The sequence below is a fragment of the Coloeus monedula genome (assembly GCF_965178545.1).
Source record: "Coloeus monedula genome assembly, chromosome: 2".
Lineage (NCBI taxonomy): Eukaryota > Metazoa > Chordata > Aves > Passeriformes > Corvidae > Coloeus > Coloeus monedula.
This window is the reverse complement of record NC_138782.1, coordinates 25,315,363-25,341,582: the sequence shown is the minus strand read 5'-3', so window position 1 is coordinate 25,341,582 and position 26,220 is coordinate 25,315,363. Positions and strand designations below refer to the sequence as shown.

The window sequence follows — 26,220 nt, the reverse complement described above, 5'->3', positions numbered from 1 at the left end:
TGCCCATGCTGATGAAAGACTATTTTTCACTTCCTTAGGAAAGACTGCCAGAAAGAGGGATAAGCAACAGCCTGAGACAGACTTGGAAATCGACCACCAGCTCAGCCCCCCAGGTTGTCCTGTTGCTTGAGTTTTCTTTGAGCTGCACTGACCAGGAAAATCTTTTTGGTTTTCACCTTATCCTCATGCCATAACACCCTGAACTGCCTCCTGTGAAGCTCCATCTGAACCTGAGAGCAGGTAGTTTCAAAGAAGGCACACAATGGATTACTTGAAATATTTTTTAATATTAAAGTTGTTGTACTTTAAGTCAAAAATGACACGTAATAGAATTCCAGTGTATTTTGTTTTAAAACATACTTTGGAGAAGAGAGGCCAGGATGTTTTCAGAGTACTCTGCCTTCCACTAAGCACCATCAAGGCAGTGACTGTGCTACGTGCAACTCACAGCTGATGCAGAAACTAAAGGGTCTGTTAGAGAAACATTCAAATACTGTCCACTTTTTCGCCATTTACTACAGTGATGACTTTCTGAACATTAGTGAGTTCCCTTTTTTCCCTGTGGTTCCCCCATACACTGAGGTAAACTTGTTAAACTGGGACTAGAAAAGCATGAGTTTGTTAGACCTGTCCTAGAGTTAGCTCCGTCTGCAGTTCCAAGGCCGTTCGCTAGGCTGTTCCTCCAGCCAGCATCTCTCTGGAAGAAAACATACCTGGTTTGCAGCTTTAATTGCTGACTGCAGTTTATTCCAGTTATGTTCTATCCCTCCTGCTATCAACAGTTAGAAGGCAGCCTTAGCCTCAGCTTATGTGGTTTGTTACTTGACGAGTCCTCTTCAGATGCCTTCTTCGGATTTTGATCATCCACTTAACACTTAACTTAGCAAAGTCTGCTGCCTTAAACAGGGCCAGAAAGATACCACAAAGAAGAGCAATCATGTTCCAGGGGTTTGCTGTGATAATCTGAAAGAGATGACAAATCTTAGTCCCCTCATCTGATTCCATGTATGTTATATTCCACATATATTAAACCTATTCAGCACCAAACAACTCCATTTTCCAGACTGAAGTGTTTTGCAGCATATTCCTTTATGCTGCACAGGTGGACTGCAGTGCCTTCTCCCCACACCATGGTTTTCTGACTCCTGCCATCAGGAAGAAAGCACACTGTACTGACTGCTAAATTCCTTTTAGAATATTTCAGAATAAGGAATTGTTTTAAAACTTTGGAGGTACAGTTAAATTGTTAAAATTACAGATTAAACTTACTGTATTATTTAAGTATTTACAAAAAGGAGCAGTCACATTGAAGATCTTCCAGATGACAAAGCTCGGAGAAGCAACTACTGAAAGCTTTACCAAGACAGCAGCATAATGTTAAACCAGCTTCTGACAGCAACAACTGCTGCTGCAGAGCTACAGCCACTATTTTGTATTTTTTGCTATGTTTGGTTCAAGAATAGTTAAGCTTTTTTGTAGTTTGGAGTTCTCCTTGCACCTCTAGGCACAAGGATTTCCAATGGAGCAGGAAGAGCTAGGCTTAGGCAGCAATGGAGCAGGACACACTTTGGGCTGGCCAGTACGGTGTCACTGGGTCATCCCCCTAAGCCAGGTGGTCTCGAACAGGCTTCCCATATTTGTTAATCTTGCTGAAAGCTGCCACTGCTTGGGAATTATGGACCTTCAGCAAGAGGAAATGAGCACCCCCAATCCACTGGATCGAGGGCAGCTTGCAGCTGGGAGGTGGCAAGGGAGTGAACCCCCCCGGTAGAGAGGAGTGGGAGGTGTGGGAATAGGACTGGGCTCTAAAGGCCAAGGAGTGCCTGGGTCCTGCTGGGACAGCAGGAGTGCAAAGGACCATCTCCTGCCCCACACAGTCTGCATTCACACTCTGGTTTTGGGCAAGAAAACAGCAACACTGTAGATTTTGCTGCTGCTGGACCTTGGTTGTTGGGTAAATACAGTACCACATGTTATTCTAATAATGGCACAAGGCTATTTTTATTATTCTTATTTCAGCCTGGGTTTCTTGTAAATTAATTTTAAAAAGTAATTAAATCAGATTACCCAAGCAGACTTACTTAAGCAAAAAGTTCAGCCCTGACCTGAAGCTACACTTGGCTAGAACACAGGGGACAGGTGCTTTGCTTAGCTTCGTGTACCTCTAGCTGCAAGCAGAATGTTGAGTGTCATCAGCCCAAAGAAAAGCCTCAGGTGGTCCTGACCTCCACACACAATGCATTATTGGACATAAGGAAGAGCCTAGCCTGAAATTTCAGAAGTCTCCTCACCCTTCCTCTGCATTTCTGCTGGGAGTGAGGTAACAGAGGCAAGTGCATGCTCACACAAACCATGAGCATGCACAGTCAGACAGTGGTTCAAGAAGGGACTAGCGAGTTACTCACGTCCTGAACAGTCTGTATGAAAGGATCTTTCCATTCAAACACCACAAAAAACAGCTGGTCACTCCTTGGTTTAGTTCTCTGGTCAATGTAGTTAACCACACTGGTCTGGGGAAAGAAAAGTGCAGGTTACTTTCTTCAGCCGTACAATGAGTCTTTTGTGCAACAGAAAGGCCTGTAAGAAGGTGAAAATACCAGACTGCTTAGGGACCTTCCACCTCAGACTTTCTCTACCTAAAACAATGGGCTGCCAAAATATGGCAAAGGCAGTTTCCTCCCTCTGTCTCATGTTCATATGATTTTCCTATTTCTCACTCAGTATCACAGTACAATACCATTTCTACATTGCCTTTCAAGAGGGGAAAACTAATTTCCAAAATTCATTTACTTGCAATAATACAACTTTTGGAAAGTTCTCATGAATGAATGTTAAATTAGTTTTATTTGCCAGAGAACCACACAATGGTGGTCAAAAAGAAGATTCCTTCTTTTTGAAAAATCAGCTGTAGAATAAACTAGAAGACTCCAACAAGTGCCAAATGAACGTGGAAGGAAAGAAGCCCAGGTGTTAACAACCAACCCATACTTCCCAGTACTGCCCATTAACTAGGTCACCACTTGAAACTAATGTTGCCCAGCAGAGCTGTAACACAATTCCAACAGGGAACTGGGTTAGGATACCAGACTGTGTTACAGCCACCTGAAACCAGAGTCTCAAGAACCACAACCAGGAAAGTATTAAGATATCAGGCCCCAGGAAAACATTTGTGTTGTACCACCTGCCCCCAGCCCAGCGGGGAACTACACAAGGTTTGTACACAGGCAGTAACCAACACAGTTTGAACTGACCGCTGCTCCTACGGGACAACACAAACTGCCCAAGAGCCACACAGGGACCTCAGGAAAGCACAGTGGTGGAAGGGCTTCTCCCTTCTTCAACCTTTAGAGAAGTGTTTACATCTTGGTGCATGCAGAGGGGAGTACTGCTGCTCGTCCTGCAGTTGTTTCATTCTGTGCTGGAAGCAATGAATCCAGGAGCACTTTGACTTCATATCAGCGTTGTGACATGAAGATGAGACGTATGATGGAAGAACATGACTTTTCCATGTTTTGTGAGCCCAGTTTCCCAGGCAGTGGAAGGCTGAGTTGGAAGTCTTTAAGCAGACCACTTTCTTCATCTCCTTACAAGCCTTCCCACTGCTACAAAAGCCTCCCATCTACCATGGTGCAGTTTCTTTACAAATACCTCGGGGTTTCTCTCAGTCTGCTCCCCAGTCCCTGCCCTAAACAGATTTTAGGCTGAGAACAAGCAGAAGCAGGAGCTAGAACACTGTTTATGGCCACTCAGAGCATATGGGAGCTTCCCCACCCCCTGGTTTCTGGTCAAACATCTTCACTGCAGGCTTGCCCCACACTTCTACAGCTCATTTCCTTATTGCAGGCTACCAGCACCCCAACCACACTCATCCAAGAAAACTGCGCACCAGAAAACAAACAGCACACAAGGGCAAACGAAGGCAATGGGGAAGGAAGAAAATACAAATGAATGACTGCTGGGCTAATTAGCAGAGTGAGAGACTGTTCTGTTTGACCTAGTATTTGTATCCATCTTTCCAGTATGCCAGCTCCCAGTTTTGGGTTTGAAAGGCTAATGGACTTCTTGGTGCAATTTGAGCAGATGTTGTACTGTCAAACAAAGCAAGTGCAATTTATGTCTGAGCTGTTTCAGTATCTGCTGTATTATTAATAGGGATCTCATTCCTGGCTCATAGGTTTTATTAAAAACAAACAAACAAACCAACCCACAAAACAAACAGAAAACCCAAACCAGCAACCGTGTTCACTTACTCTGATGATCAGAGTCCATAACTGCAGGACTAAATAGGTGTTTATGGTCACAAAAAGCTCATTTTTTCCTGAATTTGAGCCAGCCTTTTGTTTCCACTTTGAGACATGTTAGACTTGGGCACACAAAGGAGGACTTTCAAAAATCCTATACTTGGTAAGCACCAAATGGCAAGTGAAACAGAGCTGTAGGTAATGAAGGACAGACAGACAATTGTCTTACTGTCAGTGCTTACATGGCAGCAGCAGACTGATGCATTCTTTCCTCTCCTCCAAACCAAGGCATTAATTTGGGACTTGCGTGACTGGGATTTGCCTCCTGTCCTTCTCTAGTGGAGCAGGAGGATACCCCCCTCACAGTCACAGCTCTGCTCTTCCCTTAAGGCTGTGCCATGTAACACCTAACTGTGAGAACTAAAGATAGAACTGGATATTCTGCTTCATTTTGCTCTCCCCAGAACACTCTTTCCAAGAGTACCATGGACTAAGAGAAAGTATTGTCTCTGAAAGAGACACCCTCTGGAAAGGACAGCTCTTAAAATCCTCATTTTTCACCACTGATGAGACACTTCCTTTCCAACCAACACTGGAAGCAAAACAAACTCAAAACACAATTATTTTCCTGTCCATTAATGTGAACAGAACAGGAATGAAAGTCAGGCTCATTTCCTCTCTAGATAAGTTTGCATCTTCCACCTGCATATTTTCTAGTTGTAAATGATGCAAGAAGTGAAGTTACTCCATGTTTCTAAGGACACTCGGCAGCTAAAAATTCCAAACTTAAACAAAAAGCAGACATGAGAATGCTACAAAGGATACAAGACTTACATTTACCTCTTTATCCTAACATCACTGGCAATCTAAACAATACCTCTTTCCAACAGTAGCTGTTATTTAAACAATTCCCTTGGCAATCGTTCTCCACCTTGAACTGTAGGTAGCTGTGCTAATATTTCTATGTCCATCTCTTGGGACCCTCACCTCAGGTGTCATAACCCATTTGAGGCCTGGATTTCTGGCCTCCCTGTCAGCAGAAGTTTTCCTGAGCTGGGTCAGTAGGCCACACCAACAGCTGAGCACATCAAGACATTCACACTTTCACAGAATCCCTCCTTGTTGAGAAACAATGGGAGTAACTAGAGCCAAAACTGCTCAGTGCCAAGTGGCGTAATGGATGCAATGAAACAAAAACCAAACTCCCAAAACATTATGAGAACTCTTTTTTCTTTTTACCTCTTGTTTGAATTCAACAGTCTCACTACCATCTTCTTCTTTTGTTTTGACCAAGGACATCTTGACCCAAGTCCGGAAGCCTCCAGAAAACTTCCAGCTGGAGTATGAACTTTCACAGTCCTTCATGAATTTTGCTTTTTCTGGACTAAAAGGAAAAGAGTGTCACTTTATTGACCAAACTGAGCACTGTAGGCAGGAGAATGTCAGACCTACAGGCACTTCAAACTACTTTCACAATTCCTTTTATTCTCCACCTGCTAAATTCAATGTATCTAAAACATTGGGTGTAGTGATGGTTTCATTAATGGCAGCACTTCATTCGTGCATCCTTAGCTGCAGAGGACTTACCTGGTGCCCTACGACCCCGGAGTTCTGCCTGCCTGTAGGGATTGTTCTGCCTCACAGGGGAGTTCAGCTCTGCTCATCTGTCACCTCTGGGACAGAAAGGAGCAGAGCCAGGACCTCTGGAAACAACTCATCACCACGTTACGAAGCAAGAGACAGAAGGAAGAGCCTAGAGGAAGGACAGGGTGCTTCTCCTCATTTCTGGTTGCCAAATAAACCAGTTGCAATGCAGACATGCTTAAAATGCTTCGAAATTTACATTTGGGATATTCCTATTATTTTGGAAAGACTGTAGCTTTGGTGTAAGGCTCCCACCTGCAATAACTGTTTTCCCAATATGCAATCACAGCTATTTGCAGCCCTCAGAACAGCAGGATTGCTTTGTGTGTTTTGGTTTGGGTTTTGTCTTTTAATACTGTGACTGTAAGCCATTTTAAGGCTTCCAACATCCCTCATGCTGCAAGTAGTAAAGAGGGAGCTTTAAGGCATATCTGGTCTCCATGTCTTCTCTACCAGCTGCACAGGACATAGTGAATTAACCATGCTATTTCCTTGGAGAGCCTCAGTACTGTGATTTCAGCCACTTTCATGTCATCCCTCTGAAATAAGCCCACTGTGGTAAGTCATGAATCATTAAAGTCTATTTTTACTAAAGACAGATTTCAGGTTGTAGAGATATGCCAGGGTATGTTGGTCCTTAGAAGAAGGGAGAGGGTTTTGATCCAGACTAAATCTATCCACCTAGGAGAAGGGAAAGAGGATTCTTTGCTTTTACGGCAGAGGGTGTGCATGACTGGGTCTTTTAGGAGATTAATGTGTTTTGGTCTTCCAGGAGAAAGATGAAAAGAAGTAGATATGAAAAGCAGAGGTGAAGAAGCAAGTTCTTGTCCCAGAACAGGCCAATCAGGAAGAATTCTCCAGCACTGACTGGATTTGTACTTTTCCTGTCTTTTCTCCTTAGTTTTTAAACTCAGGGCTCCTTTTCTTCCTGCAAATCAAGATGCCTTTATCTACAAGGACCAAAAGGACTGCACTGATACAAATATCATCACATTGATGGCTACTCTGTACACCACCTGCTCAGACTTAACAGATGAATACACACGTGTCCATGGGAGGGCAAAACCCAGCAAAGCCATTGCTCAAATCAGGGCTTCAGGCAATGGGCCCAAACACAGAATTCCACTGGGCACATGCACAGAAAAGAGAAGGGTTTCTGGGAAGAAAAACTAACATGCTTTGCTACCCATCAAGACACACGCCGTTCCAAGGGTGTTTTGGGAAGTTAGGAATATCTTTATTTGTCACATCAGGTGCTTGTTTAGTAACCCCAACAGGATGGCACCTCTCTGCCTCCCCTAGGAAAGATGTGGGCAGAGCCTAAGGACAAAGCCTGCTCCTCACCAGAACAAACCAGTGACATGGGAACACCTAATCCAACCACTGCTTCCCCCCTCGGGATGTGGGCAGAGCAGCAGCTGGGGGCACAGCACGGAGGAGCTCTGGAGTGCTTTGCCACTCAAGAGGAACATACATAATTAGCACTTTGCCAGCCAGTCATATGCCTAATGTCTGGCTAAATACAGCATCCCAGAAAAGCTTTCCAAGCCAACATGGAAAAATGAGGCAGGAAGTCATGACGCAGAGCTGAGTGTTACAGCCACAACTCCCATGGCAGCAGACAGCAGTATGCTCTGCCTTCGACAGTAATTGTAGGCTTGAAAAAGAAGGATTAATAATATCTTAGGAGAAGCTGTGGAGAAGTGATCTGAGAAGGCATCTCCTTGCATGTGCCCATAATCCAGACCACTGCCACAAAATGAGGGGAAAAAGGGGGGGCGGACAGGAGGAGCAGAGTGCAGAGGCACAAGCTTTGCACAAATTATAGCAGAGGGCAAATAACAAAGCTTTAAAACCACATACAAGCAAGTGAACACAAGACAGGCAAGGGATTTTAAGCCAAAAACCAGTTCTCCAGGCAGTTTCTTTTAATTCCCTCTTCACACCAAAGACAGACAACCCACACAGGCTGCACCTCTTTTTTTTGTTGCTGTTTGGTTTTTTTTCCTTCCTTTTTTCTTTCTCTTTTTTTTTTCATCTGTGGGAGTCACTAACCTATTTCTGGACTGGGCTGTAGTGCTGCAGAGGATCCTTCTAACACCAGTCTCTATGGACTGCCCCACATGAGCCAGAGGCAGTTTTACGACATCCCACCAGCAGATTCCAATGCAACAGCAAGAGCCAAACCCACGGGTGGTTCAAACCTAATTTGTGTTTATTGCTTTTGCATCTCCCCAGAGCAGCGAACTGTCAAACAGCCATGACATCTAATAAAGGCTGGTGTGGTACCAAAAGTCCTTCTATGCTGTATTTCTCTGCACGCAGCAATCCAGATCAGAGATATGAACATGGAGCTCTGTTTAGACCCTTAAATCATCTCTGATCTGTTCAACTGGTATCCTTCATTCCACAGGACCGTAAGTTATGGGACATGCTACACTAACAACTGTTTTGCCAGGAGTATATTCAGAGGATTTTGTTCTAAACGCCATGTATTATCCTAATGACAGTTCAGGATCGGAACTTGTATTTCTAGCCACACTTTTTGGGTAATTTGCAAGGGTTTCATTATTTCCCTCCCTCCAATTAATATGGCACAGACAGCAGCTGCCACTGCCTTAAAAAAAAAAAAAAAAGGAAAAGAAAAAGAAAAAGAAAAGAAGCCAGCAGCATCTCCCTCCAGCTCAGAGGCCAACAACAGCACACAGTGCAGCAGTGTTCTGTGGAGAGCAGAACAAAACCAGTGAGCAGTGCCAGTTTCATGGAGCCTGATCCAATTTTAACAGAAGAGCTGCAGAGAATAAAGCCCTTGACAGAACGAGTGGACTTTGCTCAAGTCCTCAGCACTTACTACACCACAAAAAATCTCTTAAATGTATAAGTCTCTAGATGCCATTTTTGTATTGCTTGTGGTACCTCTGATGACACTGTACATGAACTGCTGGACACAGTGTTGTTCTGGGCTCTCATAACCAGTGAGACACTTTGTCAGGAAAAGCAGTTAACAGAGGCCAGTAACTGAAGTTGTTAGAGGCTGTATGGAAGGACACACAACAGTTTCTACAGATCTCTTAATCCAGACTTCCCATCAGCTAAATTTAGCATCTGCTGATGAACAAGAAATTGTTTCTATTTTCTCTTCTGCTGGAAGCTGGACAGAACAAGTTCTCTCCACATACACAGTGCAGTTTCACATGCACTTTTCATAGTCAGGAGAAATGTAAACTCCCAACCTGCCCTGAGCCCGAGTTCATGCCCCAGGATGCCAGGACAGCAAACACAGCACTGAGCAAGACAAGCCATGTCATTTGTACCAAGCTTTGGAGGATGCTGTAGAAGAGACACCACTGGCCTCTTGCCCACAGCTGGTTCTTTTCCTGTATTCCACCTAGACATGCAGATCATTTACCACTAAAGCCTTCATTCCCTTCCCAATTTTACCATTCACCTGGGTTAGTTCAAAACTAATTTTAACTCCCATTCCCCTACTACCTGCCCCAAGCAAGCACAAAGGACGCATCCCCAAACAAGCATCCCCAAACAAACCTCCCCATTTCCCATGAGGCTTCCAAGGCCTGAGGATGCACAGACTGAGCTGTGGCTTGGTAGCTGGTTCATCCTGCCCCAAGCCAGGTGCAGCACCAGGGGTGGTCTCAGACAGGGCTTGTGTCTGGCAATATAGAAAGGGCTGAGCACCTTGCTGCAATTGGTCCCACTGTAAGCATTTCTAACCAGAGCACAAGACATAAAACCAGAAAAAAACAACATGTAAGGAGCAAGCAGCACCTTCTATACCACCACTCTTAACTGGTATTTTCTCACCCTAAAATATCGATGCCTAAAATATCCGGAGCATTAACATTTTATGAGGTGTTTTAGCACAATTACAGAGAGTAGTTAAAGACTTAGGATCTCTTAGAAATGCTTTGTAAAAGGCAAATCCAGCTAACTGGTCTTTGGCCACCCAGAGGTATCATGTCTGAACACTTCCAGTCTTTGATCCATTTGAAAAGCACCAGTCTGACCATGTCCAAGCCCCTGAGAAGGCCTTGCTACAATAAAATCTGTTCTCTTCCCTCCCTCCCCTAATTTTGTTTTGCATATGTCCTTTATCCCCTGTCCCTTTTTCACTGAGCATCTATTACCAAATTAAGGCTTTCTATCAGGTTTCACTGTGACTAATATTTCTTGCCTTTTAATCTGGATCACAGAGGGAAGAACAGAACCTGAATTTAAATTACAGTAAAAATTAAACAATTAAGTACAAAATTCATTCTCAAAAGGTGGGAAAAAGAGCGGGTCTTTCTTGGAAGTTCAAGACAGGATTAATTCCATTCTTGTTAAAATTAGAAGAAGGTAGATTAGATAGTCCAATGGTACCAATGTCAAACCAATATGAAGCAATTTTGAGAACTCCATATATAAATTTATATCATTCTGTAGAATTTTACATAAAGCCAGTAATACAAAGAAACAGAGTTAATCATTCAATGAAATCACAATAAATCAACCTGGGGATCTGACCTTTACAGTAATTGCTTTAAAAACCCCCAAATGGTACAGGAATATTAATGTTCTTGGTGCACTTCCTGACACACTACCCAGGACAGCACACTTCCTGATCACCCATAGCAGCAGACAGCAGGAAGCCAGCACAAACTCCAAACTTTTAGAAAGTGCAGCAACAAATGGTTTAAGCCCAGCTGAAGAACAGTTTTTGTCACTGGAAAAAGCCCTCAGTACATTTTTAAAGGTCAGATTAGTAAACAAAGACATGAAAGAGCACCAACATAGTCCAAATATTAAAAACAACATAAAAGCCTCTCTGATTTTCACTGAAAAAGCCCTACTTTCACAATTATTGTGACAGCAAGTTCAGTGCAGTCACAGGCTCATTCCCCCTTTACATACCTGCTGACAAACTCTTGGAAAGAAGAAAACAGCAGGTAGTCAATGGCACTAAAATCTTGGTCTGTTTCATTTAAATGGAACTGCAAAAACACCAGTTCCCTCTTCTTCACATCGCGAGGGCCTTGAACAACCAAAGCATACTTCTGTAAGCAAACAGAGATGGTGAGAGGAGCAAAGGAATCCTCATTTCCTGTTCATTAATTTGCCATCTGGCACTAATACTCTACAGAAATCTAATACACACTGATTGCTACTAAGTACACATCTATTAAAATACCTATCAAGAATGCCAATTAAGTCCCTCATTTTAGTTAAAAAAGGAGGTATTTACATCAAGATTCAGTGTTTAAATATTAATATTTAAGCATTAAATATGGTCCTTTGTGGGTTTTGGGCATTTGCTTATACAGAAGCAAGCTTCCCTGCACTTCTAAGGGTAATTTAAGACACACTATCACTCAATGTACCCACCTTGCTGGCTCACAGCATTTCAGTGTAATGAAACACCTGGTGCCATTTAGGATTCTTCCAAGTGTGACAAACATGGTATGTAATTCCTAGCAGGAATTCATGTATGAATTCCCAGCAAACATACAAAAAGAGATTAGCTATCCTTCTTTAATGGGTACTGCTACTGCTTTCAATCAAAACTAGATTTACAGTATCGAGGAAAATGCTTCCCAGTTCATTTAGGAGAAGAATGAAGTGAGAGTTTCACTGTGAAAAATGCCTTATTTTATCCCATTAAGGTTTCTGTGCTGCACACACCCACAAGACAGCTGATCTTCCATAACACACACACACACACTGACTGGGGTCTTTTACATTTCTGAAAACAAAATGACAGATGGCTTATAAAAAACCAAACCAGAACCATGGATTTCTTTACAGCACAGTACATACTTTTACTTTCCAATAAGATTATGAGCAGAAAACCCATACTGAATAAGCTTTGTACCATTATATTGTTATTACCATAGTTTGATTAGTAAAAGGATCTGTGTAGTTGATCCTCTGAGTGGTGCATTCAATATCTCCTGGCTGACCTGGATTTATCAGAGGTGGAATGTGATCGTAGTAATGATGTTTGCAGCTAAGCAGCCGAGCCTTGCCTGGGTAAAAGGCAATACCTGGTTGGGGAGAAAAAACATTGCAGAGCACTGATTTCCTTCCTGAGTACACAGATTTTCATTCTGGAATTTAATTCCACAGGATACTGAGCTATCCTTAAGATCCCACAAAACAATCAAATTAAACCATGCAGTTCTACATTTTTCTGGAGCAGGACAAAAGCACCAGCATCAAAAGCAAAAACAGACAAAAGCATCAGGACAGAACCCCCACGATGCATTGGAAAAAAACCACGGTTCACATTCTGTTACAACAATTCAAGGTTCCTAGAAGCTAGTCTCCCTAGTCTTCTCACAAGCCAGCAGCTAATCCATCAGTCCCTCTCACCCCAGGTGAATCTGTAAAATAAGTTAGGGGGCATCAAATGGGACATGCAGTGCCTTAGTTTTCAGACAGTAGCATTTAACACATCAAATGTTAATTGGAAATAATGTACATACCATACATGACAGATCAAAGGTCACTGGCTGAGCTAATAGAAGCGAAAAGATGCTCCTCAGAATACAGCATCTTCTGTTAACTGAATGTGACATCATGCAAGAAATCAAAGCCATCAAACACACACTCACTGCTGCCATCCCTTATTATTTACATCACTGGGTAGGCAGGCTACTAGTCCACCTGGATGGAAACTCAGATATGTCATTCAAACAACCTCAGCCACCTCAGCTTTGGAAGGCTAGCAAAATACAAGAATCAGATCCCAAAATCCTTTTACACCAGCTATGCCATATTTATTACTGAAACAAGCTTGCTGGAAGATAATCTTGTCCAACTTATTTTTAAAAAGAGTGTGATTGATTAGATATAATTAACTCACACAACTGAGAGGACCTGTCCACCAAAATGTGAGATGTCAAAGCACTCAGCATATATCAGCCTATAAATGCTTTATCCCTTTCTTCAGAGCTCCATGCTTACAACTTGCCATCTCATCATTTTAACAGAGCAATAAACTGAAGGACTACATTAATTTAGTTCTCTGATCTGCAGGGATCTCCAACAATACTTTCAGATTTATATGTGTGCTGCTTTGCTTATTTAAAATCTGCTTATTTTCTTCCTGTTGCTGTATGAAAAGCTCACATGGAGAAAAAAAAACAAGTAAGGGGAAAAGCTTGAGTTTGCTTGCTCTGACAGTCAGATTCATATGGTCCAAACCCAAGGCACTACTTCCAGAGCTGGGCCTAACTAGCCATAGAGAAAAACAACTACAGTAACATGGCAACAGCTCAAAACACTCACCTTTCAGCCACAATTACTGAGGTGGGTATTTGGAAAATGTGGTAACACTTCAAAGAAGAAGTATTCTTGTTAAACTGGAAACTGACTGATGGCTGACTGAGCTGCACTTGCTACCATGGCTCTACTTATGAACAGCTACTGGACAATTAAAAAGAATAATAACAACAGAACTCAGTATTCAAAAACGTTCCTGTGGAGTCATTCCTCCTGCAAACTGCAACAGTTTCTGCTGCCACGCTGCATTTTTATGCCAACATTGTTCCCTGCAGTCACATCACATTTTCATTGCCTACTGATGTAATACCATGTTGTAAACAAGGCAGGATGGAAGTAGGAAGTGGCATTGTGGTTATTTTGTGGTTGGTTTGAGAAATTCACCTTCTTTAGTGTGAACGGCATCTCACTGCCCAGTGCAGCACTGAGCTTCTGATACACATCCTATGTGTTACCCTGTTTGAATGATACAGTTTGGGGAATATTTCCAAAAGGAATTATCTTTCTCCCCTAAAAGAGGACTTGTTCTAGAGTCTGAAAACACTTCTTGTCTATCAAATGTTGCGTAATTCTCCACAGCTTCTGCCATTCATGTTATTGGCATGAAAGCTCCCAAAAATCTCCTCTACAATGTTAACATTTCTGCGCAAAGTCAACACAACTTTAGATTAAAAGGAGAGGAAATTAAAGTAACATATGCACTCTGGGCCCTGGAGAATGACCACCAAAAATTTCAAACAATCCAATGAATGAGAACTTAACCGATTTTGCTTGTTACTGCTCTTACCAGGTGCATCATACAAGGACACTTCCTTGTAAGTGACAGACATCACTGGGTGCTTGAGCTTCTCTCTGAAGTCACTGATGGTTTGGTAGACAAGGAACACTGCTACAGCCATGAGCAGCAGATAAATAAACAGGAGAATTACTGAAAAAACATTCTTTAGGCAGGTCTTGCTGAAACGCAAAGAAGGGGTAGTGGTACCCAGTTCACCATCTGGAACCAAACAGAATATGGATTGGGACTTTAAAATACAGATACTGGTGCTGAATTTTCCTTTAAAGACCAATCATGTGAGGGGAAAGTAAGCCTCAAACTCAGCTTGACTTAAAAAAACACCTAATTCTGGTTTTTATGATCAGTCAGGCAGATGCTTCCTTCTCAAGTATGAGGTGTAATCATCCTAAGACTTTTCACATGCTGGAATTTGGCACTCTGCTTAAGGCCACTGCAGGCAGGAAGCGAGGTTTGTTTTCAAGGACAACTCAGAAACAAAGTTTAAAGTTCACAAGAAAGTCTGTTGATGGTCAATTCTTTGCTTCTGGAAAAAACAACTCCTTTCCCTCCATTTCCAGTCTGAAGTGATTCTTTCACACACTCAGCACAGGCATCAGAGGAGTGATTTAATATTCTAATGCTCATGTCCAGCTCTCTGCAGTGCATCTCCACCATGGCAGAAGTCACTAAAGTGACTTCACTCTAGTTCATAACTCCTTGTACATGTTAAAGGCTTTCATAGAAGGATTTTTCCAATTACAGCTAGAAAAAGACTGACCCAATTCTCCCAGAGTCTCCTTTCCTTCAAACCTTATTCTCTGGGCAATACTTTCAAGGATAAAGGTTCCTGTACTCTTGAGTTACGCATCACATCTTGGTCATGAGCAATATACAGCTGAACACACAAAAGGAGCACTAAAACTCAATATAAGAAAGGAAATAAGCAGCCATGCTTCCTGCTGACTGTTCTGTGTGGTGTCACTGAATGAGTCAGGCCCTCTCAGGCCACGCCACACGCTGCTCTCCAACTCTAATAGCACAGTTTGGTGTTTGTTCCTCCCTACAGCGAACATGAACCTTCTAGTAAACCCTATTGCACACATAACCACTCACAAAGGTCCATGGGCAAGTTACCTGCCAGGAGATGGCAGCCAAGACATTAATATGCATAAAACTGCACTGCTGAAACAAATGTCTTGAACAGCTGCAAGGTGCTTAGGCCATACTCCTTTCAGGCTGGCTAACCTCAGTGCCTACACCTGGGCTGCAATAAGCCCATTTAACACTGCTCCACGCTCTCCAAAAGCAGTTTAACAAAGAGTCTGTTTAAAAGCTTGTCTATTCAATATTGCATCTTGCTCATGTAAATCTCACACAGACTCTGCCTGCAACCCACTGCCACTCAGTTAATACTCAACATAAAGGAAGATGACATACTAAGCTCTCTCAGAGCCAGATGTGCTGAACCTGTTTTGATTGAGCACAGTTCATGACAAAGAAATATTCTACTATTAGTCCTTGGAAAACCTCCTTGGCTTTCCGTCAGTACTGACTCACATAAAATAAGTAATTTAGTGTTTGTAATTTAGTGTTTTGTTTGCTTTCAGAAGTGCAATAAAATAAGAAAACCAAAACGACCAAAGCCACACAGAGCAGCAGCTAACAGGCCCTAAAAATCAGTAATTTCTGAGTCAATAATTCTCACCTGGTAAAATAACAGAGCTGGAATCTTCATGAACTTCCATCTCTCCTTCTCTCTCCTCTGTTGGGTTTTCAGATACTCGCTCCACATCTTCACTCAGCTGTGTAGTTAAAACAGTGGTTCAATTTCCAAACATGCTCTCAACTTGCAATTGTTGGAATTTCTATGGTACAAATAAAAGAGGCTCCAACTAACCAAACACACAAAAACATGCCCCCAGTCCAAGAGCACCCAACATCTGTTCCACTTGTTCACAAGACAAAAGCCACATTTCTGTAGACTTAGAGACAAAAATTAAGTGACTTGCATGCTGCAAATTCAACCTACTTCTACCCTGTTGCTTCAACAATAACATCACCTTTCCATTCAAGATCAAAGTAATTATTTCCCCGGCAGCTCCAACACACTTTAAACCCCCAATTAGGACAGTGTTCTCTGAAATAAGCAGGAACTTGGTTCTGTCACTGAAGAATATATTTTTAGGCATAAAGAAACCACAGCACATACCAGCAAACAGAGCATTAGCACTTCTTAATAAAGAGGTGCAAAAAAGCACAAGATGCATTTTGACAGGTGTTCGGGCAAGCCACTGGAATACAGTCTCAGCCACATAGGTGGGTGGGTCATCATGAGACAACAGTCAAGCATCTCTGTATTTCTGGTCCTTATTTGATCTCACTGTGCAGATTATTATATATTAGTGGCTATGCAAGTAATTAGTCTTCCAGTGTTTCTGAAACACCAACAGAGACCAGATGTTTTCTTGTTTTGCTATTCAGAACTCCGGGCTCCAACTGCCAGGCTACTTCCGTCAGTCAGAAGCTTGTCACATCCGATACGCATCACAGGAGATCATGAAGCACTACAGTTTCTAAACATTATAAATATAAAGTATCTCCTGTATGTTTTCCAAGTCTTCTTTCGTGGTGGGAACTGACACAGAGGTTACAACAATGCAAATCAGGGCATGAGCTTGCAGCACATCACATTAGCTTTGCTCCTGTTTCAAGGAAAATGGGGGCACAGTTAATGCAGCAGCTGCACTGAATGCTATTAAACATCACACTCCTAACTTACTCAACAGCAACGTGCATGTATCCATAAGGAAGTGCTTTTATTTCACCCAACTTTAATTCAGTTCTGAAATCACCATTATACTATTGCCAGATCATCATTAGCACCTATTAGGAAAGAGTCTGCTCATTTCACATCTTCAAAGTCTGACGTAAAGTCTCCATCATGCTGTACTTCTGTGTTCATTTCCACCATGCAAAGCAAGATGAAAGCAGTTACCTGGTTGTTGTTAAATGCTTAGTACATAAATAAAGCATGATTTCCCTTAGCATGAGGCAAGAAGTGAACAGGTAACTTACAGGCTAAAAACTCAGCTCACTTGCAAGACTCTTACCAGGGTCCAACTGATGATACCTTTTTCAATTACCACCATCAAATAAGGGAAAATTAACACTCTGCTCCTTTTTGTGGACACATGCTGGTTCTGTTTGTTTACCTGACCCAAAATAAGCTATTCTGACCCAAGAAAAGTACTCATGGAACCTCTTGTACTTCACTAAATCAGCTAAGAAGACAGTTCCAATTATACTGATGCAAAATGGTGATACCAGAGCTGACCCAACAAATGTAATGCAAGGTACAAAGTTCCTCAGCCGAATCCCACACCTCTCTGATTCCCCAGGTACAGGCACCTCATTGACTGAGGTTATTGGGAGAGGAAGTGAATTCTATTCCCGATGGCAAGGAGATCCCAACACAAGTTCAAAAAAACCCAGAACATGCAACATTTCTTATCCTTCCAAGAGGACCTATAGCAATTCTTTCCAACAAGCAGAAGAAAGATGATCTTAGAAGTAACTCCCAAACTAAATGATTCTGTGATTCTGTGAAAAGCTCAGAAAGCACAACCTTTCAGCACTCCTTAGAAACAACCACAAAACCCCAAACAATATGTAACTATGTTTTCTTACCTCTGTTCATGATGTTTCATAAGCTTTACACACATAAAGCCAGAGAAGGACAGCCAGGCAAGAGCAGGACTACTAACATTGCTTCAGGTGCAGTGAGGAGGTTGAGCTGATGTGTAACACCTGCTCCCTAAAAATAACTATATTTTACTGCAGATCCTGAACACCTGAACTGAGGTCACCAAGATGCCAGCGCTGTGCATGGCTCAGGCACTGCGCTCTGAGCAGCACACAGCATCCTGACTCTGCAAGGCAGGGCAGCACAGACCTACAGACCCAACACCTCACACACACACTGAGCTACAGTCTCCTGGTGATGGGGAAGCCAGGACAGCTGATTCCAGTTCACACTTGTTGCTCCTCTTAGATTCAGGGATTCCTCCAACAGTGAACCTGGAGCATGCCAACCAGATTCACCCTCACATGCCAGCTCTTTCTATGTGGTATTTTTGATAAAGGAGTGAAGCGTGGTGCCAATCAGAAGGAGCACAGATTGCAGGGTGGTTAAGCTTGCAACAAGATGCAGAAACAGGAGAGGATGTCAAAGGCAGGAAGGGCATGAAACAGACCTTCACTCAGGATTCCTCTGGGTTCAGCATACATCTGAGGGAGAAACAACTGCAGGAGCCTGCCCATGTCCCAGCAGTTCTTTTTCAGTCCTGCACACGGAAAAACACTGAAACAGAAGCTCAGAAAAGGCAACTCCAGATATTTGTGCAGCCCTGCTAGGGGCAGAAGCAACAAAGACTGCGGCAGGTGCCAGAGAAGGGATGAGCACACAGGTACTGCACTTCCACACACACCCTATCTTGACTCGTGCCACAGTTTGAGATAAACCTAAACATATAGAGCAGTGTCAGTGGTGGCTGATACTCAAGGTGAAAACATAACATGCATAGCCCAGTCCACACTTCAGGCATCAGTGCAGCTTCATTAACTCTCTCAAGTACCTCCTCTATGTACAAGCACGTAAGTCAATTCCGTCTTGATAGTCCTGGGCTAAAACCCTCCTACTGGATAAAAACCCCTTAAATAAAAGGAGAACTTGTTCATACAGGCCTTTAGCCGATCTGCTGATTCATCACCTTCCAATGCCTCCAAGCCTGGCAAGAAAACCAGAAGCTGAAACTAAACAGACAGTACTACACTAAATTAGAATGTATTAAAACTGAGCCTCGAACTACTCGTCACATGCAGGGGAAGGAAAATATCTACATTCCTTTTGCCTGCAAGATGCTAACAAAAGTGCTCTGCAGTAACTCTCTACCGCTGCTGAACTTGGCACAAATAGCCTGTATGCTTACTAGGAGAGATAGGAACGAGCAAGGAAGTCGGGTTGCTGAGCCTGTACATTGATATGCAAACCAGGCGCTGCCTCAGGCTTTTGGCAGTGTGATAAAGCGTTCTTCAGTTTCGGATGCGGGACTTCTAGTACCCAAATTGCTTCTCACACTCGACAGACCATCCCCTTGTTACCAAAACCCGGTCACACAGTCCAGCTGTACCCACCTCACACACCTAAAACAACCGCTGCCCACTATTTCAACCACGTTCAAAGGTAGGACGCGGGGCTGCGCGCACCCGAACCTGCGGTGGTTTCTGCAGGGTGCAGGTGCCGCCTGCCGCCCCAGGCACCCAGCGCCGAGCCGAGCTCTCCGCGACAGCGCCGGCTGCCCCCGCTCGCCGAGCCCCGGGACGGCCACCGGCGCCCGGCGAGCTGCCCCGCGGCCCCCCCGGCCCCCCGTACCTCCTGGTAGGATGCGGACACCTCCGGCTTTGGCATAGCATCGGCGGGAGCGGCGCCGCGGGGGCCGGGCAGCGCCCGCCGGCACCGCACGGGGCGGGGCAGCCACGGGCCGAGCCGGCCGAGCTGAGCCGAGCCGGACCGAGCTGAGCCGAGCCGGGCCGGACCGATCCGAGCTGGGCCGATCCGAGCCGAGCCGGGCCGGACCGAGCCGCCCCGCCCGGGCAGGGCCACGCAGGCGCCGCCGGGACCCCCGAGCCGCCCGCCCCGGCCGCTTCCCGTCCCCCGGGCGGTGCCCGCCCCTTGCCGGGGCTGCCGGGAGGCGTAGTCCGGGCACGGCGCTGCGGTCCGGCAGCACAACACCGGCTGCTCGGCACACGTGTAAGGGGCTTTTTGGGAGGGTTGTAGGAACATTTCTCCCCGCCAAGAGGTGCGCTGTGTCCTGGCGCGGAGAGGAGTCTTCTACACCGCGCGCTTCACAACTCTGCTAACACGAGCATGAGCCAGACTGGAAAAGCAGTTTATGATAATTGTGCCAGCTCCCCCCAAGCTGCGCAGTATTACCCTTTTGATTTTTTTTTTTCATTTTTATTATTATTTTCTTTTGCTCAAGGCTGTTAGCAGAACACCGACACCATCAGACAGAACTCCTGTAGGACCCCTGGGATGACCCACCCACGCTGTGCCCGCAGCAATGGGGCACTGCAGGAAAATAAAAAGTCAAAACCACGAAAGAGCTGATTCACGAGCCACCCGGCCACAATACCTACACAGCTATTTCTTTTTTTCTTCCCCAGCATGGAAGTAATAGTTAATGTTTCATCATCAAGAAAAAGCACGTGCAACATTTTTTTGCATTGAGATGAAACACTGTAAGGGAGTCCTTGCTGAGTAGATAATTTCCCTCTGACTAAGGCCCACACCTAGTAAGTTAATAACCAAGGTTTGAAGTCCTCGACAATAACAATCCTATTTTACATTTGAATTACAGCACAGTAGTCAGAAGGACTGGAGGCCACAGAATCAAACATCCAGGCTTTAAATCCTTCAGATCCTCACTTGTCACCACTGCAGCAAGGGATGTGATATACAGATCTGAACCATAAAAAGTTTCTAATTTTCTTAATTCTATATAGAATGATAAACATCAAGTTTATTCTTCTGCCAGTCCCGAATGTTCCCCCGTGCTGTATTTATAGCATGGGGAAAACATGTCATCTGAAAATTTCCTAATTATTCTCTCCATTCTTAGGCTAAAAATGTCTAGGTTTTTAAAGTCATTAACATGAAACCCGCACTGTGTGCGCTGATTTTGTGAATAAACATTGAAAACAGCTAGCAGAGAAACCTCAAGAGGGGAAGAAGGAGGAAAATTGAGAAATCTTTTGTTATTAGATATCTGTTATGGTGCCGCCAAGTCCATCACTAAACCAAGTCCTTAGGTGCCACATCCATTTTTCTTCTAAATACCTCCAGCGATGGTGACTCCACCGCTGCCCGGGGCAGCCTGTTCCAGGGCTTGACAACCCTTTCTGTGAAGAAGTTTTCCATAATATCCAATCTAAACTTCCCTGGCACAACTTGGGGCTGTTTCCTCTTGTCCCATCGATTGTTACCCGTGAGAAGAGACCGTCCCCACTTCCCTCCAGCCTCCCTCCAGGCAGCCGTGGAGCGCGATAAGCTCGCCCCCGAGCCTCCTTTTCCCCCGGCTAAACGCCCGCATCCCCTCAGCGCTGCGTAGGCGGTCGCGGCTGTTCCTGCGAGCAGCACCGCGCTCTCCACAGCGCTCCTTTAACTCCAGCCCCACCCCGCTCCCTTCCCGGGCCGCCGCCGGGGGCGGTGCGCGCTCCGCGGCATGGCGGGCGCTGCGGCCCGGGGCCCGCTGCCCTTCCTGCCCTTCCTGCTGCTCCTGCGGCTGCCGGCCGCCACCGCCGAGCCGGAGCTGCGCTTCAGACGGCCGGCCGAGGCCCCCGTACGGCTCTTCACCGAGCCCGAGCTGGCCAGATACGACGGGCACCAGGTAGGGCCGGGCCGCTGCTCCGCGCCGAGGCCGGGCCGGGCCCGGCGGGGCGGCCCCCGCAGCCCCAGCGCTGCCTCGTTCCCCAGCGCTCGGTGCCCTGGAACCGCCGTGAGGCTCGGGTTTCTCGTGCTCTGCTGCTGTGCTGCTCCTCGATCCCTCCCGCCATGTCGTTCTGGGCATCACTTGCTTTTTGGGCAGCGTGAGAAGTTTGGAGGCGCCCGTGTGCTCCTGGGTCCGGCTGGCAGCTGCCGCGTTTGATGCTGCACACACACGATTAGACAATTGGGTGCCATGTGCCCGTTTTGCTCGCTGCTTGTTTGGCAAGGTGCTCCTGCCAGGGAATTTCAGATTACCATGAGCTGGAGCCAAAGTTAATTTTCTCTCTGTAATTCATTAAACCATGTGCTTAGACCCTTTTTTTAAAAAAAACCCACGATTATCAAAATAACAAGACAATTTTAACTCAGTGTTCAGCTTCCTGTGACTCAAAAGTCTCAGCAGAACTTCAGATTCAAAATGATAAAGTCCTGTATTGATACATATCTGCTTCTCTTTTGAAACACTTGCTGGCTGACTTTTTCGGGGTCTTCTCTAGATAGTCTAAAGAGACTAACCAATGTCTGACTAAAATTACATCTTATGTATAAAAGACAAAGCAGAAGCACTGGCTTATTAAGTAAAGCAGATGTCAGCTGATCAGATTTACGTGTGTTTATGTATTTATCTTTTTTTCTTAAATAATGCTGTTGGCCACACACCCTTTTATTTTGGGCAATATCCATCTGCATTAGGGATAGAAAGATGCAGTTGACAATTTTCAAGCAGACTAGTGTGCAGACAAGAGGTGACTTGCAAAAGGGACATGTCTTCTATGGTTGTGCTGTTTAGATTAAAAAGATTCTCTCATTGCTTATGGATGAATCCTCAAAGAATGCTGGGGACAGTTTAAAGCACAAGCAAGAAATGTCGAGAGAGGGAATGTGTGTGGTGGTATAATGAGAGTAAACATACAACAGAGAATTTGTGTTCTGCGAGCTTGTGGATTTCACAGCTAAAACTAGCTGCTTTTTGCCTGTGCTTGAGTGCTGAGGATGAATTGATGGCTTTGTCTCCAGGAAGGACAGCCCATCTACCTGGCAGTGAAGGGAGTAGTGTTTGATGTCACCTCTGGAAAAGGTTAGTGTGCTTCTCCTCTGTTGTCTACTTTGCTTTCATATTATTATTCAGTCATTTGTTTTTAAATATTCCCAGTGTACTGGAAGCCTGCACTTCAATTGCAACAAAAGGAATACACTTTTTCCTCTTTTAAAGAACCCCCACCAAGGTTTTGTCTATGACATGTTGACAGACAAGCCAGCACTCTGCAGGTAGCTTGGGCACTGCTGACAGAAACATGGGAAACACAGAAGAAACCTGCCCAGACCCCTGAGTCCTTGCCAGATTTGGGGTCAGGCCACATGGAAGCTGCTGCTACCACATTTTATTGCCCTGGGTACATGAACTGAGCGGATCAAAGCTAACATGGACGTACCCAAATGGCTCTGTACAGGATCAACACTGCTGCAGCTGCATCTGTTCCTTTTGTGCCTGTGTTCACTCCCCTTGCTGTTTTTGCCTTCCCTAAGAACTACAAATGTTTTCATTTGAACTCCTGCAACTTAATCCAGATTTGCTATAAAAAGTTTGAAGGGACCATGAGGGTCTTAGACAGTTGCCTCATCATAAGTAAGCTAATGGCTTGTTGCTGTGTTTATGCTAACCTTGTCTGGGCATACACGTTGGGTTGGCTGATCTTCAAATCCTAAATTAGACAAGGCTTGCAAATTCTGAAGTCTACAAACATCTCATGAGAATGTAAAGCACAACTCCCTAAATAATAGGTAAATTTTAAGAATGCAGTTTAGGAAGTTCAACAGCTGCATAACTCCAAAAAGTAGGAAATCCAAAGTCAGTTCTGGAAAGAAGAATCTTAGACTTGAGTTGCTGCTTTCAGTTCACTGACATGTTACAGGCTGGTGAAGGGTAGGGGCTGAACATACCCTGGACATTGTCAGATCATCACTGGAATTTTTTTTTTTTTTTTTTAATCTGACAGAATTTTATGGAAAAGGAGCCCCATACAATGCTTTGGTTGGAAAAGACTCAACCAGAGGAGTTGCAAAGATGTCTCTGGATCCAGCAGATCTTACACATGACACAGTAAGAAAATGAGCCATCAGTTTCATTCCATTTTGCAAGTTTTTATTATTATGCAAGATGATGAGTGATGATTTTAAATTGCTTGTATTTATATAAGTCTATTCACATATTTGAAATCAAAATCCATTAGTACTCTTTAGATACATAAAATACTGCTCATGAAAGGTGCTAACAGCCTTCAAGAGGAAAGTTTTGCGTTTGTGGAATCAATACAAATTCTGTAAGCGTGTAAAAGGGAAATCACCTCCTCTTTAAAAAGATGCTCACAAAGACAGTAAATCCTTTCTTTGTCAGCTGGTTTGGTGTATCCTGACATGGCAGTGGATGCTAGCTCTGGTGGTGGGCTGTTGGTTGTTTTGTCACACATTAAAGTTTTGTCAAGGCTGAATTTGAATGAAAAGAATAAAATTACAGGCTATGCTATCAGTTTTGTTCATCATGCTCTGCAGTGTAAGCCCAAAAGCTGACCCTAAGGTTTACAGTAGTCATTAAAAAAACCCCCATGTAAATATCTCTATTTTTATTTCTTTGAGACAGGACTTTCAATTTCCTATTTCCTTTAGACAGGACTCACAGAGGAGGAACTGAAGTCCCTGGATGACATCTTCAATAATGTTTATAAAGCCAAGTATCCAATTGTTGGCTATACTTCTCGGCGCATTCTGAATGAGGATGGCAGCCCCAATCTGGACTTTAAACCTGAAGATCAGCCACATTTCAGCATTAAAGATGAGTTTTGAGGAACATTTTTGTACCTAGAGAACGCCTGGGGAGAAGCACAGCAGAATATTAAATAAATTCCCTCTGTTGTGGAGTTCATTACTACAATTAGCTATCATGACTCAGTTTTCTGCTCAGAAAATGGGTGTGTGTACACACATAGCATAGAGGAAACAAACAGAGCTATAGTAGTGTCATACACCTGGGCTGTTTGCTGGGAATTACGGGAATTATTTAACCTGCAAGTTCTTCCTGCCTGGATTTCTCTCTTAAAAAAGTGTATAATGTAAAATTACATTCCTTAGAAGAGAGAAGGAAGTTTTTACTAATTGAAATAGGACTGGTCTTTTTGTAAATCCCAAGCTGTTTCCCACTCCTTGGAAAAGTGTAAATGAATTATTTGGACAAGCTAACATCAATTCTCTGTGCTTCATGTGAATTTAGGTATCACAAGTACAGACAGGTGCAATAGGGGCTTACCTTTTAAAAAGCATTATGGGGTTTAATATTTGATAGGTTTGAGAATACTGAATATAAAGCCACTCAGTCTCCTCAAATGCAGTTACTGTGGAGTATTTCTGCAAAGCCTACAGCTGTAAACCGAGAAAAAGAAATCTTTTTTTCCACATGAGAAATACTGTGACATTTAAAATAAGACTATTATGTTAGGTTTGGATGAATGACACTTTAATTTTTAAAAATAATTATCAAAGATGTCTATATTGTATTATGATGATTTCCTTCTACCTTCCTCCAATCTTTCTCTGACTAAAAGAGGAAATCATAGCCCACTGTTTTCCACATACTCCTACAGCACAAGTTTATTATAGCAGTTTAGTGTCCTGTGGATGTTGTTAGCATTTTTATATTAACAATTTCAGCTGTCATTTTTTATGTCTCTTAGTTTTTCTTTGTTCTTACTCTGGCTTCATCACTGCTGTTTTAATGAAGCATGCAGTGCCATGTTCCTCTTCCTCTTAATCTGATATAAAACTGCAGATCCTGCAGGGTGAAAGCAGATCCCCTTTATGGGGGATTTGCAGCATTTCAGCAACAAGAGGACTCTAAAGGCCTGAGCTGTATAAATTCTACTAACCACTGACTTCCATTAACTTAAGTAGAATGTGAGTTGTGCCATATGTGGATTTATCTGTCACTGTCACCATTTTGATTGATATGGGAAAAACTAAGCAGCTATTCCCAATTCTGTATTAATAATACAGATACAATAAAAATACGATTCTGTGGTGTTGTTCTATTTCTTAAGCATTTTGGTGATTTTCTATGAATGGAAGATTTTATTAGATGATTCTCCACCTTCTAGTTTGCAGGGACAGCTGCCTGTCAGCTGAATAACTAGAAAAGCTGTTTCTGTGTATCTGCCCATTCTTTCACAATGTTACAGGTTTTATACTAGATTTGTTTTGTGTCTTACCATTAGACCACTTCATTTGCAGGAGGAACTCCATGGGCCCCCCCTGCTGTTCGATGGTGCTCTGGGTAGAAAAAATAAATCAGCATCTAAGAAATGACTGTTGCTTCAGATAATTATTTTGTGTTATTATTTATTATTATTACTGCTGACCTTTTGATTAGAGACCAACAGCAGCTGGGAATTTGCTCCTTGATAATATGTGTTGTCTTTTTGGGAATTCATGTGGGTTTGGTGGTAATGGTGGTTTGATTGTTTGCCAGCATTTCAGAAATAATTTTTCAGTGCCTACTGTTGATTTTGCCCTTCTTCTCCTTTCCTTGCATGCTTCCTGATGGGGCAGCTTCAGTCGTTGTGCTGCTGTGATTACTGTAATAGTCTTTGCTTCATCTGGGATCACGATATCCAGCTGCATTTCAAAAGAAACCCCTTATAGCTCGACTGCAGCTCATCACTGCTGAGTGACTCAGTGTTCCT

The 26,220-nt window shown here is 43.7% G+C and overlaps 2 protein-coding genes across 7 annotated transcripts; one reads left to right on the top strand and one right to left on the bottom strand.

The window, feature by feature from the left end:
- Window positions 1–305: 305 nt before the first annotated feature.
- PACC1 (proton activated chloride channel 1) lies at window positions 306–19,646 on the bottom strand. Of its 6 annotated transcripts, XM_082276697.1 has the most exons (11): window positions 19,376–19,646; window positions 18,684–18,731; window positions 18,198–18,304; window positions 16,154–16,646; window positions 15,650–15,746; window positions 13,954–14,163; window positions 11,772–11,926; window positions 10,797–10,939; window positions 5,481–5,625; window positions 2,406–2,510; window positions 306–963 (listed from the first exon to the last, which is right to left on the bottom strand). In XM_082276697.1, the coding sequence occupies exons 4-11, from the start codon at window positions 16,166–16,168 to the stop codon at window positions 802–804; spliced, it is 1,032 nt and encodes a 343-aa protein (XP_082132823.1). In that variant the 5' UTR covers window positions 16,169–16,646; window positions 18,198–18,304; window positions 18,684–18,731; window positions 19,376–19,646; the 3' UTR covers window positions 306–801. The 6 variants fall into 6 exon arrangements, with proteins under 6 accessions (XP_082132823.1, XP_082132825.1, XP_082132826.1 ...); XM_082276699.1 differs by lacking the exon at window positions 16,154–16,646; XM_082276700.1 differs by lacking the exons at window positions 16,154–16,646; window positions 18,684–18,731 and having other exon boundaries at window positions 15,650–15,809; window positions 18,198–18,287.
- Window positions 19,647–21,207: 1,561 nt separating this feature from the next.
- NENF (neudesin neurotrophic factor) lies at window positions 21,208–25,577 on the top strand. Its single transcript, XM_082277042.1, has 4 exons — window positions 21,208–21,392; window positions 22,508–22,568; window positions 23,488–23,591; window positions 24,155–25,577. Exons 1-4 carry the CDS (start codon window positions 21,228–21,230, stop codon window positions 24,329–24,331), a joined length of 507 nt encoding a protein of 168 aa, XP_082133168.1. The 5' UTR covers window positions 21,208–21,227; the 3' UTR covers window positions 24,332–25,577.
- The last annotated feature ends 643 nt before the right edge of the window (window positions 25,578–26,220 follow it).